At 45.9% G+C, this 12,273-nt stretch overlaps 1 protein-coding gene across 6 annotated transcripts in view; it reads left to right on the top strand.

Annotated features, from left to right (window-relative positions):
- Positions 1-10,291: 10,291 nt before the first annotated feature.
- Positions 10,292-12,273, top strand: part of TCF7 (transcription factor 7) — a 72,038-nt gene continuing 70,056 nt past the window's right edge. Inside the window, exons 1-3 of one of the 6 annotated variants that reach the window (XM_074552246.1) lie at positions 10,292-11,068; positions 11,173-11,239; positions 11,622-11,731. In XM_074552246.1, the coding sequence (XP_074408347.1) occupies positions 10,877-11,068; positions 11,173-11,239; positions 11,622-11,731 (369 nt within the window). In that variant the 5' untranslated portion in view covers positions 10,292-10,876. The remainder of the gene's footprint in view (positions 11,069-11,172; positions 11,240-11,621; positions 11,732-12,273) is intronic. The other 5 variants (XM_074552247.1, XM_074552250.1, XM_074552248.1 and 2 more) reach the window with 5 other exon arrangements.

Here is a 12,273-nt window from a genome sequence, read left to right as displayed (position 1 = left end):
AAATAAAAGAAATGCAAAATACCGAAACATACCTAGAGGACAGAGTCTCCTGGCTGAGTGGGGCTGTAGGCTGAGACCCAAAGAGCTGGTAATTTGGGATAGAATAGCTTTTACAAATCAATCCGTGCAGAAAGCCAACATCACACGAGTTATGCATTTACCAGGCAGTGTTTGACAGCAAGAAAAAAGCTACAGCACAGAAAATTTCTGTGTATTTTAAGCCTCCATCCCAAACTGACTCCTCATACAATTCATCTGCAGGCTGTAATTTACTAAATCCATCTGTTGTTCCTACAGCTTGCTTTCTGGAAATTCTGCATTTCAAGGGTCTGCTTGTTAGAGAAGGTCAAAGAGTAAAGCAGGCCCTTTCATTTTAAGTGACTTGAAAGAAAAGGAAAGGAAATTTATATTTAGAAATAGCAATGATTAACTAGGGGAAATATATTAGAGTATTAAAATAAACGACATAGAATGGCTCTTACTTCCAATTAGGCTGACTTTACTTCAAGAAAAAATATTTATATACAAATATAAAAAGCTGGGGAATGCTAACCTATACTAAGATGAAAGCATCTCATAACATAATTCATGTTTAGCCATTAAAATGGGGGATCACATTTTTACATACTTTTTCTTCTTGTCCTTCTAAAGTCTCTGCTTCTGTGCTTTCTTCTCTAATCATCAAAACTTTTCACAGCTTCTCTTTGTTAGCAAACTGCCTATGGCAACTGCACACCTTCCACATCTCCATAGCCTTCAGAAAGGCGCCATCTGATGCTGCTGCAGCATTCTGGATCAGGACAGATTCACCACTGAATTAACAAAATAAAATCACATACAGATTAAAACTGAAGGTCTCAAGAGCTAAAGTCTGGACCAGGGTCCACCAAAATATACTCTGTATTCCTGACTGAATTCAGACCCACTTATTGGACTATATAAAGAGCAGCAAAGGCATTTAAATAAACCAGAGCAGAGCTGTGGGTATCTCCTGAGCACACCCCACAGACAGTGCAGTGCTGGTGGTGCAGTTCAAGCCATGCACGACAGCTCCAGTCACCCCAAGAGCCCCAGGGAGTGTCCAGCCCCTGGGGACAGCACTCAAGCTTTGTTAAACCACTGAGCTAACTCACCACTGGCGCTCAGCCATCGTCAGAGGGAAGGGAGGGAGCCCTGAGACCCCTCCTAAAATACTGTGCAGCTGATGCTGTAGGTGCCAGTGAAGCATGAGTTAAAAGTGCAGCTCCACCTGCCCTTATGGGCTGTGGTGAGCACCATGGTCACAGCCTTAGATGGGGCAATGACTAACACCATACAAAGTGGATTCTGGGAAAAACACAATTCATACAGCTGGATTTCAACCAGGAGGCTAAAATCACCCTCTGAATGAGCACAAAATCTCCCAGAACCCTTACAGGCATGAGTAGCAGGCTGTCAGTCCAAAACACATCCCAAGCTCGGGTGCACTAACGTCACGAGAGAACACTGGTTCAATCCTGACTCAGAAAAACCCATGTCACCTACTGAGTCACCTAAACCACCCCTTGCAGCATGGATTTCCTTGGAGTCCTCTTTGTCAGCCCTGCGTAGAACCTGACCCTGTTTTGCGTATAAGGGTTTAACAAGATGGGAGTCAAAAGCCATCTGATGCAATGAGCTGCAGTTTGTTTTCTCAGGGGCTCTCCCTCCTTCCAACAGCAGCCCTACCAAAAGGCCTTTGTCTAAGGAGTAGAATAAGGAGCATAACACACAATGTTTGCATTTACTCATGGAAGAGCTACACCAGCAGTTCCTCTCAAGCCTCTGAAGTCAGCTCCAGTACAGTTACTTGGCCTGAGTTCATCTAAACTAAATGGGCTGACTTGGTTCAAATGTGTTGCACAACCAAATGATAAAATTTGGGGGGAGGGAGGGAATGGCTGGTGATGACACATGTATTTAACACTGCATGTCTCCTCTTTCCAGATTAGGAGGAGCTGGCAAGCTCCAGTCTGTACACATGCCAGCAGCGGATGTCGGCACATATACAACACTTTTCAGAACAACATACTGTTGAAACATGCAGTTCAACTCCAAGGTACCCCTTCTGTTCAGTTAGCCCAAAAAACAGCTATTAGAATTGTATTGCTTAATATGGTAGGATTTGTAGCACAGCTTTTAATGCTGCTTTAATCTGGTCTCTTTATAGCCACTTTGGAAGCGCTCACAAATTGGTAGGAGCAGCCCTGCTGTGCTTTGCTCAAGCTCCTCCACATCCATTGGAGCTGGGGGAAGTGACAAACCTGTTGGCAGGAGGGAAATATCAAGGATAGAGGGGGTGTCATAAGTGATACAGGAATATAATCCTCTCTTCTGCTTTCACATGTCCTCACCTTCCTTTCATTTTTGTCTGAAGTACAGAAAAGCACAATGATGACAAGCTCACCCTGGTTCACAGTCAGTGTGCCTTGAGAAAGTCACCAAATAAAGATCTGAAAGAAATGTCTGCAAAATAAACAAAAATATATTCCAAGTTAGAAATGTAGTGTTCTGCATACAGTAACAGAAAACTCTGCCTTTATGATTTCAGATTTTAAAATAAAGGATTCTGTTCTTTCCTAGTTTTTCTTTCAATAATTTTGGTGTGAACATTTAAAAATTCAGCATCCCCCTAATCCCCTATTCTTTTTCCTGTTTCATTTGCCCCTTCATCTCTTCAATAATTTTAATTTTTGTCACAAACAATCACTAACAATCATTAAAAAAAAAAAAAACAGGGCAGAAAAACCTGAACTTTTGGTGTGGGTCTGGAGTGATGCTGGGTGTATCAGAAACGACCAATACACCCCAAGTCACATGGGTCAATTTCAGACTTTGGAATAATTTTCCTTCAGTTTCTGATCTGGCCACTATATCCCACCACCATTATCCTGACAATTTCCCTTTATTCTCACTTCCTAGCAGCTGCTTCCATTTCACTCCTCCTTTCTTTCTGCATGGCTCTGGCCCTGGGGAGGAGTTGATCAGGCTGCAAAGGCTCAGGGAGGTTTTCCTGCCTGGGACTCAAATGGGTGCAAGGCAGGAGCTGCCAGAGCCCCCAGCCCTGCTCTGCAGAGGTTTGATGTGCTAATGTGGGGTCACAGAGAGAGCTGCAGCCAAACCTTTCCCCTCTTCCTCAGGAGCACCAGCCCCTGCAGGGACCTCATCCTGAAGCAGCCTCTGGTTTGGGTCTTGTTCCTTTTACTGCCCTCTCAAGCAACCAGAGAGAGAGTTTTCCATTCAGATGTCCCAGGTCACCACAACTAAACCAGGTCACCAAATAAAACTAAAACCAGTTTCACTGTCTGCCACTCACCTCAGCAGTTCACTGCTGCCATCCAGCCCTATTGTCACCTTCTGATCTACCTAACCTAGATTTTACCAAATAATTCCTAAAATTTCAAAATGAATCACAGAATCATTAAGGTTGGAAAATGCTTCCAAGATCATCGAGAACAACTTTCAGCTGAATGCTGCCATGCACACTCAATCATATTCCAAAGTGTCACATTAACTTGGTTTTTAAACAGGAGGTACCAGGAATGGTGGCTCCACCACTTCCCTCCACTGACTCTTTTAACACCAGAGTTTTCCTTTAGAAATGAGCTCATTCAGACAAAAGCAAGCTGGGGAGAGCCTGTGTGGGAAATTACGCTGCCCTCTCTGATGGAACACCTTTGGTGGGAGATCCACAAGGGAAGGAGCAGTTGGAAGATGGGTCTGGATCATCACCTTTTAACCAGGCTCAGCTGCAGCCTGGACAGCACGTCTGAGCAGAGCCTGAGCTAAAAGGACAATATTTGGATTTCCCCTGTACTTTGTCCCAGCCAGTGTTCAAACAGGAATCCCAGGACAAAGTGTACTTTATGTGAATTGTAGCAAATGCACAGGAAGAGGCTACTTCCAATGGATTGTAAGGTTTGCTTAAAATGTAAAGAACACTTTAAGAGAAAAAAGCAGCCCTGTACCTTGGTTTGGTAAAAAATCAAGTTTTATGGACCCAAAAAATTAACATACTTTTCCCTATAGTTTACGTAAAAATTGTTGTGGAAGAAATTAGTGTGATTCTGCAAATCCATCCTCATGGATCCTTTTAATTTAGAGGCATGAGTCATTGGAGCAGGGACTCCTTGGATGAATGTGTGACCACAGGATGCAGCCCTGGAAAAGTGTTTTTGTAAACAAATAAACATGTTCCTTCCTGTTTGAAACTCAGATCTTTCAGCATTGGGCAAGTGCCTGAGAACCTGACAGTGAGAGTAACAAGAAATATTAAATGCAATGCCAGTTGCTTGGTCCAGTTCCAACAGCAAGAGGTGAACAAAACACGCTGAGTGAAAAATAGATTAGTCTTTTAAAATCCTTTAATAATCTGAAGTGTTATGGGTGTCAGGCTCAAAGAAAAGACTTGTTAAGTGAAAATTGCGTGAAGAGATGGTCTTATAACTTGACAAAATCAGAACAGGGGGTAAAAAACCAAAAATTGGTAAAGTTGATGGTGGCTTGTGCCATGTTGTGCCATACAAAGATCACAGGCTCCAAAATGGATTTCACACTATGGCTTTTGACATCTGATGAAGTCTTTTGAGAGATTATCCTCTTTTCCTGGAGAAAGCAGGATGCTGGCCCCAGTCAGAGTCTGCACTACCTTTGCTGCTTGATCCCAAAGGGGAAAAATGGAGTCTTCAGTCCTAGCAGCTAGAAGCATTTCCAGAAAAGCTTGTAGATATTCAAAAGCAACCTAAATATTGCAGTGTCAGGGAGTCAATTTTCTGTTGGTAGTTTAAAAGCAAACTTCTGTCAGGGAATCCTTTAAGTACATTTAGATCAATGCATGAAGTCAAATAAACACTTAAAATCCCTCAAGATTAAGAGTGAATCCAGTCAGGAAATGGCTGAGCCACTGCATGACCCTTTTTTCTGTCACAGACCAACCAACCTGGAGGATGCTGCAGCCCAGATCCTGTGGTACCTGGGCACAGAGCAGCCAAGGAGAAGAGAGCAGAGCCCTGTCCCTGCCCCGGCCGGGTTGGGATGTTTCAGCTGCAAACGATAGATCTATTTTATGTATTAGAGCTTGTCTAGACTAAGGAAATGTTCCTGCTATGACTATGCTGAGGTAATTACACCAGTGTAAACCCCTTTGGGCAAAACAGAGCTTTCAGTGGCCTGATTTAGGCTGGTCACTTGCCAGGATTAGTTCAGCTGGTACCAGCCTGTCCTCCAGGAGCTCCTGCTCCCAGCTGGAATCCCGCACACAAGTTTTCATCCGCCTCATCTGAAACCTTGGCGCTGCCAATCTATCAGGCAAGCCATCCTTGTGGGATGGTTGTGCTCATGTTTTTCTCCAAAAGGATGGTAAATATTTAGAATGGTCTTCTGCTAGTGGAGAACTGATTAATAGACTACAAAAAAAAAAAAAAAAAAAAATCCCAAGCAAACAAAAAAACCCCCTGAAATAAATCTGGGTTTAAATTAAAGCATATTTGGATTTGTATATGCATATCAGGGAAACATGTTTGCTGCAAATAGAATGAAATAGGAAAGCTGATGTAGGATGTTTAACCTGCCAGGGGTAGATGTGTTCCTCACGCTCATTAAATGAACTGTGTGTGAGGATAAAATGTGTCCAAACAGTAAAGTGGGAGCAACTGCAAACTGATCAATTCAAATGAACAAAAAAAAAAAAAAAAAAAAAAAAAAAAAAAAAAAAAAGAGAGAAAATATCCCCTAAATAAAATAAATCCAGGGATGTCCCTTTTAAAGCACAGAAGGTGGAACCCTGGTCTAGGAGAAGTCAGAGACAACATTTACATTGACTTTAAAGGAGAGGCTTCACTTACTCCACGGTGTAAAACCACACAGCGCTGCTGTGCAAAGCATGGTACAAAATACATGTGCTGAGTTTCACACACAGCATTCAGGGAACATGTTGATAAATGCAAGATGAGGAACAGGCAGACCAACAGACAGACTTGGTTATATTTTAATCTGGCTTACTGTTACCTGCAGGTGTTACAGTTAAAATGTTCTAAAAAGTTACTATATATCCTTAATTCTAAACAGTTACTGGAAGGACAACTAGAAACTCTCATAGTAAAGCAAACATGCTCCTTTAAAAGTTTCTTTATTAAAAAAAAAATTAAAAAGGAGGGGGGAAAGCATGTCTGAAGCACAAAGATGACATCAGAAAAGTTCCTCAATTCACAGATGGCTGCACCTTTCAAAAAAAATTAAAACAGGAACCCTAGATTGATTTAATCACCCATACAAGCGAAAAAACGTAATGAAGATATTTAGTGCCAAATTGGTTTCTTGGGACCTTTTCCATGTAAATAATACAAATCAAACCTTGAAGTTCAGTGCAGATATGATCTGACAAGTAAGCCAGGCTTTTTGTTTTCCTTTGATCCAGCTCCAGAAATATTTTATCCAAGGTAAAGTTGGTTTTAAGTGTTTTCCATTTCAGTTTTTAATTTTGGATATTCATCATATAGGAAACTTGCTAATAATGCTTCAAACACCAGTCAGGCTGCACTGACTCAAAGCACCAAACCTAAAGATTTTCTTGTATATTTGCTCGTAAGAGGGGGAATATCAAGAACTCCCAATGTGCCGCGGGATCAATTTCCATTGCTTGGTTACTTTTAAGGGTACAGGAAACGTGGACAACCCCAGATGAATATTTCCAAATGTCAAGACAAGCCAACTACAGTATTTTTTGTACTGTTCCACTTCCCCTAGGTGTGTTGGGGAATAATACTTATGAAGATAATAAGATGGACAGGCTTTTGCTTTCTAATGATTCCCCAAATTCCCCACATATTGCCATTCCCTCAAGATGCCATCTGGGAGCAACACTGCCTTCTCTTGGAAGAAAATTTTCATGTGTTAGAGTTTTTTGTTTGGTTTTTTTTTTTTTTTTTTGGTTTTTTTGGGGAGGGGGGAAGGTTCGTTGGGCTTTTTTGGGGTTTTTTTTCATTTGCTTGGTTGTTGGGGTTTTTGGGGTTTTTGGTTTTTTGGGTGTTTTTTGTTTGGTTGGTTGTTGTTGTTGTTGTTGCTTTGGGATTTTTGCATTTTACTTCTCCGATTCTGTTAAAAATAAAAATTTAAAATAATCTTTTTTCTATTCCGTTTCAAACCAAGACGTAGATTCTGCAGCCCAGAAATATATATATAAACCTGAACTTGTTCACAGTTTTCAGTGCTGTGTGCCTAAATACAGATTTAGGCACCTTGCTGTAGGCATGCAGTTTTCAAAAATTCAGCTCTTGTCAATAATGTAAAATCCTGTGGATTCTCTTCCTTCCACAAATTGGTATGTAGTATATTTAGAATTAACAGGGCCCGTTTTCTCTTTTGACTCAAGTATGTGGTGTAAGGTTAATGAAAATAAGATGGATATTTTATTTTGGGTCTTACATATAATATTATTAAATGTGCCCACCAGAAATGTAGGATAAAATATTTGCTCTGCTTGAAGATTATGTGATATTTGTATTCTAAGCCTCACCACAGTGGGTTTCTTTAAATAGAAGCTATACTTTACTCCTAAATTGCTTAAGGCAAAGGAAGCAGAGATGATGTTTTTATGAATGTTTAAATGCAAATGGAACTGAGAGTGAATGCTATGCTAGCTAACATCAAAGGCTCACCAAAGTCTCTGCATTAATGAGGCTCTTTGTTTCCTGGATCACAGATTACAACAGGTTTCCAACTCATTGCCAAGGCTTTATCTCCATTTGGGAGGGCTGTAAATCTCAGACGATTTTTTTCACATGCAAAACAAGAGGATCATCTGAAAGAAGAAGGAAAAAAAATCTTAAAGTAGCAAATATTTCATTCAAATGATTATTCCTCAAAGTGGCTGCATCTTATTTTATTTTTGGGATGTTTAAAAGAATGGAAATTTGCCAACGGAGTTTCCTATGGGGCAGTTTATTCATTTGGAGGAGAAAACTAAGCAGGAAAAAAGCAAACGGCATCCTTCCCATTTTCTTCAGCCCGGCATCAACTGTGCCCCAAAATCAGAACAATAATTCTATGTCATGCAAAATCAGCAATTAGCAGAAAGACAGATTTTGCTCCATTTAAATATATTCAAGTACTTTTCAAAGTGGCTCCAACTAGTTCTTCTCCTCCCCAAAAAATAATGAGATTATATCCCTAGTAATAATACCCTAATTAACAAGAGAAATAGGGACCAAGATTTTTAGCTTCCTATTCAAGGGCTGAATGTGACAATATGTTGTATATTGGGTCATAAAAAACAATTTACATGGCGTCATTACAGTCTGTAGCAAAGTCTCCAGGACCCAGGGCTATCTTGTGCAATCTTAATTAAGGAAAATAAATATCGGTGTGTTGTTTTAAGCTACTGGAGACATGCATAGGACCTGTCGTGTGTGATCAGAAGAGATGGGGAGTTTCCTTTTCTATGGGAACTGCTTAAAAATCCCTCCGACGCCGACACACAAGTGTCTAGTGCCTTCGAAATGGGCTGCGAAGATGGTAATTTCTTGTTTCCTGACCCTCGGGGCCAGGCAGGAAAACTAATAATTTTCTGCCACCCCACGTCACGTCTGTGCCGCGAAGGGGCCGAGGGCGCGGTGGCGGCAGCGCCGCCCGTGCGGGGCGTGCACGGAGGGTGGCCAGGGACACGCGTGTGGCACGGGTGTGTCAGCACACAGCTGGCAAGGGGCAGTGCGTCTGTGTGTGTGTGTGTGTGTGTGTGTGTGTGTGTGTGTGTGTGTGTGTGTGTGTGTGTGTGTAAGTGTTTGTGGGTGTGTGGGTACACTCATGTGCTGTGTGTGCCTGAGCCCAGGTATCCGTGCCCTGGTGTGTCAGTGTGTGTGTGAGTACACACGTGTGTGTGTGTGTGTGTGTGGGTACAACGTGTGCTGTGCATGCCTGTGCTCAGGTATCCATGCCCTGATGTATGTGTGTGTGTGTGTGTGTATGTCTGTGTGTGTGTGTGTGTGTGTGTGTGTGTGTGTACACACATGTGCTGTGTGTAACTGTGCTCAGGCATTCGTGCCCTGATGTGTCTGTGTGTGTGTGTTCACATCTGTCTGTGCACAGACACAAGTGCTGGTGTTGCAGTGTGTGTTTGTACACACATCCCAACAAGTTTCAGTGCACACTTACACGTTCTGAGGTGTGTCTGTATACACATACATGTCCTGATGCCCTGCTGTGTACATGTGTGTCTGTTCATGCATGTCTGTGCACACATACACACCCTGATATCCTGCTGTGTACACATATGTGTCTGTTCATGCATGTCCCTCTGTGCACACACACAGGTGTTGATGTGTTCTCATGCGAGCTGTGTGCACACACGTGCACTGATGTGTCAGCAGTACCATGTCTGGCCTTCAGTCCTCTGCGTTTATCATGCGCTGCTGATCAGTGCTTGTAGATTCATAGGTGCATGTGAGCATGCAGATGTGTTTGTGTGTACAGATGCCTGTGTGTGCCAAATGTGTAGCTGTGTGTGCTGATGTGTGCAGTTATATGTTCTTTTTCATGTTACATGTTCTTTAGTGCTGGTGTATCTGGGGCTGTGTGTGGATCCCTCTGCCGCGTGCTGCTGTGTGAGTGCTTGTGTGTGCCAGATGTGCAGCTGAGCGTGCTGTGTGTGTGCACAGGTGTGTGTGCAGCTGTACACACACCCCTGTAGGGACCTGTGTGGGCCATGCAGACCCCGACACGTGCTGATGTGTGCACAAACATAAGTGTGGATGTGTGTGCCTGCAGCCGTGTGTGTGGGGCAGCACTGACTGGTGCAGGTGCGTGTTCAGCCGTGGGCATGCAGGAGTGGCTACAGGAGAGCTTGTGCCACGGTGAGTGTGCAGATGTGCGTGTGCAGGGATGTGGATGGGCACAGACGTGCACGGGCGGTGTGTATGTGTGCTCAGATGTGCATGCAGGCACGTCCGTGTGTGCACACAGGTAGGCACAGGTGCGTGTGCAGATGTGCGGGCAGAGGTGCGTGTGTGTTACAGACGTGCACACACACACACCCGGGGCTGCACCAAGTCCCCGGTGCTGCCCACCCCGCACCCCCACAGCCCCCTCCGGGCCGGGAGGGGATCACCCCACCGCAGCGCAGTGCCGGGCTGGCTGCGCCTTTAACGCAGTGACTTGGCATGGCAGCGTGTGTGCCCGTGTGTGTCCCCGTGTGCCCGCCCGCGTGTGCGCGCCTCTCTCTGTGTGTCTGTGTGTCTGCGTGTCCGTGTGTCCCTGTGTGCGCCCGCCCCCGGCCCCGCCCAGCGCTGCCAATCACCCGGCGGCCGCTTTGATGTCGCAGCGCTCGCCCGCCGCGCCGCCGCGCTCGCAGTCGGACCGGGCGCTCCGTGCTCCGCCAGCCGCCGGCGCCCGCTGCTCCAGCCAAACTTGCCGGGGCTCGGAGGGCGGGGGGGCGGCGGCGGCTCGGGGGGGCCCGTGGAGCCCGGCATCCCGCGACGCCTGCCCGCCCGCAGCCTGCCGAGCCCCCCGCGGGCCGCCCGAGCGGGGAGGGAACAGGGGGGAGGAAAGAAAAGAGTGACGAGGGGAAAGCAATTCTAGTTTTGTTTTGTTTTGTTTTTTTAAGGAGAGGTTTAAAGGGAATTTGGAAAGGGGGGACCAAAATTAAAGGGGAAAAAAAAAGTTTAAAAGTTAAAGGAAAGGAGGAGAAAACTTTAAAGAGAAAAATTGAAGAGGGAGCTAGTTTTTATTTTTATTTTTTTTTAAGAGGAGGAAAAAAAAATAATTGAGGGAGAGAAAAAAAAAATACTAATTGTGAAGGGCTTGATCCGGGAGAACAATACTCGCCGGGAAAGTTGCTGCGCGGCGGGGAGGGAGCGGCGGGAGGAAAATGCCGCAGCTGGGCAGCGGCGGCGGGGACGACCTGGGCGCCACGGACGAGATGCTGGCCTTCAAGGACGAGGGCGAGCAGGAGGAGAAGATCCCCGAGAACGCCTTCACCGAGCGCGACCTGGCCGACCTCAAGTCCTCGCTGGTGAACGAGTCGGAAGGCAGCGGCAGCCCGGCCGCGGCCGATGCCGAGGTGAGCCGGGCCGGAGCGGCCCCGCACGGCGGCCCCGCGCCCCCCGCCCCGCGCGGCCCCCGCCCCACGCCCCCGCGCTGCCCCTCTCTCTCCTCCCCGTGCAGGCCCTCCGGCGAGTGCAGGATCCGCAGAGGGTGTACCAGGAGAAGCTCCCGGACCACATGGATGATGGTTAGTCACGGCAACCTCCGCGTGTTTCTCTGTGTCCCCCTCTCCCCATTCCCGGTTCCTGCTGGTTTTCCCCAGTGTGCCCCGTTTGGTGCTTGGTCCCCGGTTCCTCAGCCCATCGCCCTGACACCCCTGGGAGTGAGGGATCCTAGCCTGGTCAGCCCAGCCCCCAGCGGGAAAGGTACTCCTGACAGCACCGAGGCTCCCCAGTGTCCCCACTGTGGGAGTCTGCATCCATGGGGAACCCTGGCACTCCCCATCACCTTCTCTCAGGAATATGGGACAAAAAGATGCCCACAACATGCTGTAACCTCCTTGGGGACCCCTGACAGGTGTAGGAGTCACCTGTCATAAGACAAATTTTAACAGGGAACGTTGATTTCAGCAGGTATGAAACATCAGGACCCAGGGATGTATAAAGGATCTGCCTATTCTGGTTACCCTTTCCTGATGCTCTCAGATCCGTATCTGCCCAATGGATCTATGTCACCTCTGGTGAGTTCCTCCTCTCTGTATGGAGAAGTCTTGTGGCCTCTTTCACTGCTGAAGTATGTTGCAGGTATTGTGCAGGCGCCTACACATGCTTTTTGCCTGACAGATTGGAGCCCAGTTTCTGAACTAGCTGGACACTGTTCTGTCCAAGCCAAAAGGAAAAGCAGTGGGAATGGGGAGAGATGCTTGGCAGGAAGCGCCTGCTTCGCTCTGAGTTTGCTGGAGGAGCTGCTTTTCCAGTCTCCTCATCCTCTAGATTTGGCTTTACTCTTCCAGCAGTCAACTCCTAATATCTCATGGAAGAGTGTCGGTTCCTTTTTCTGGGTCATGGGCTTTGGAGGGAGCAGCTCCTGGTCTTTGTGGTTGTGTTCAGGGATATGTCCCGCAGCTAAGCTTGTGTGTTAGGGCTCTGTTGTGGATGATGGCCCAGAAAATGGATCTTGTGCTTCTAAAATGGCAATAGAGGTTTGCAGGAAAAGGCTTTGTGCTGCTGGAGGACTATTCCCGTCTTTCTCCTGGAAAGTTTTTCCTTCCCAGTTTAAATC

Source organism: Zonotrichia albicollis, chromosome 15 (assembly GCF_047830755.1).
Source record: "Zonotrichia albicollis isolate bZonAlb1 chromosome 15, bZonAlb1.hap1, whole genome shotgun sequence".
NCBI classification, from domain to species: Eukaryota; Metazoa; Chordata; class Aves; order Passeriformes; family Passerellidae; genus Zonotrichia; species Zonotrichia albicollis.
This window is presented reverse-complemented; position numbering and strand designations above follow the sequence as displayed.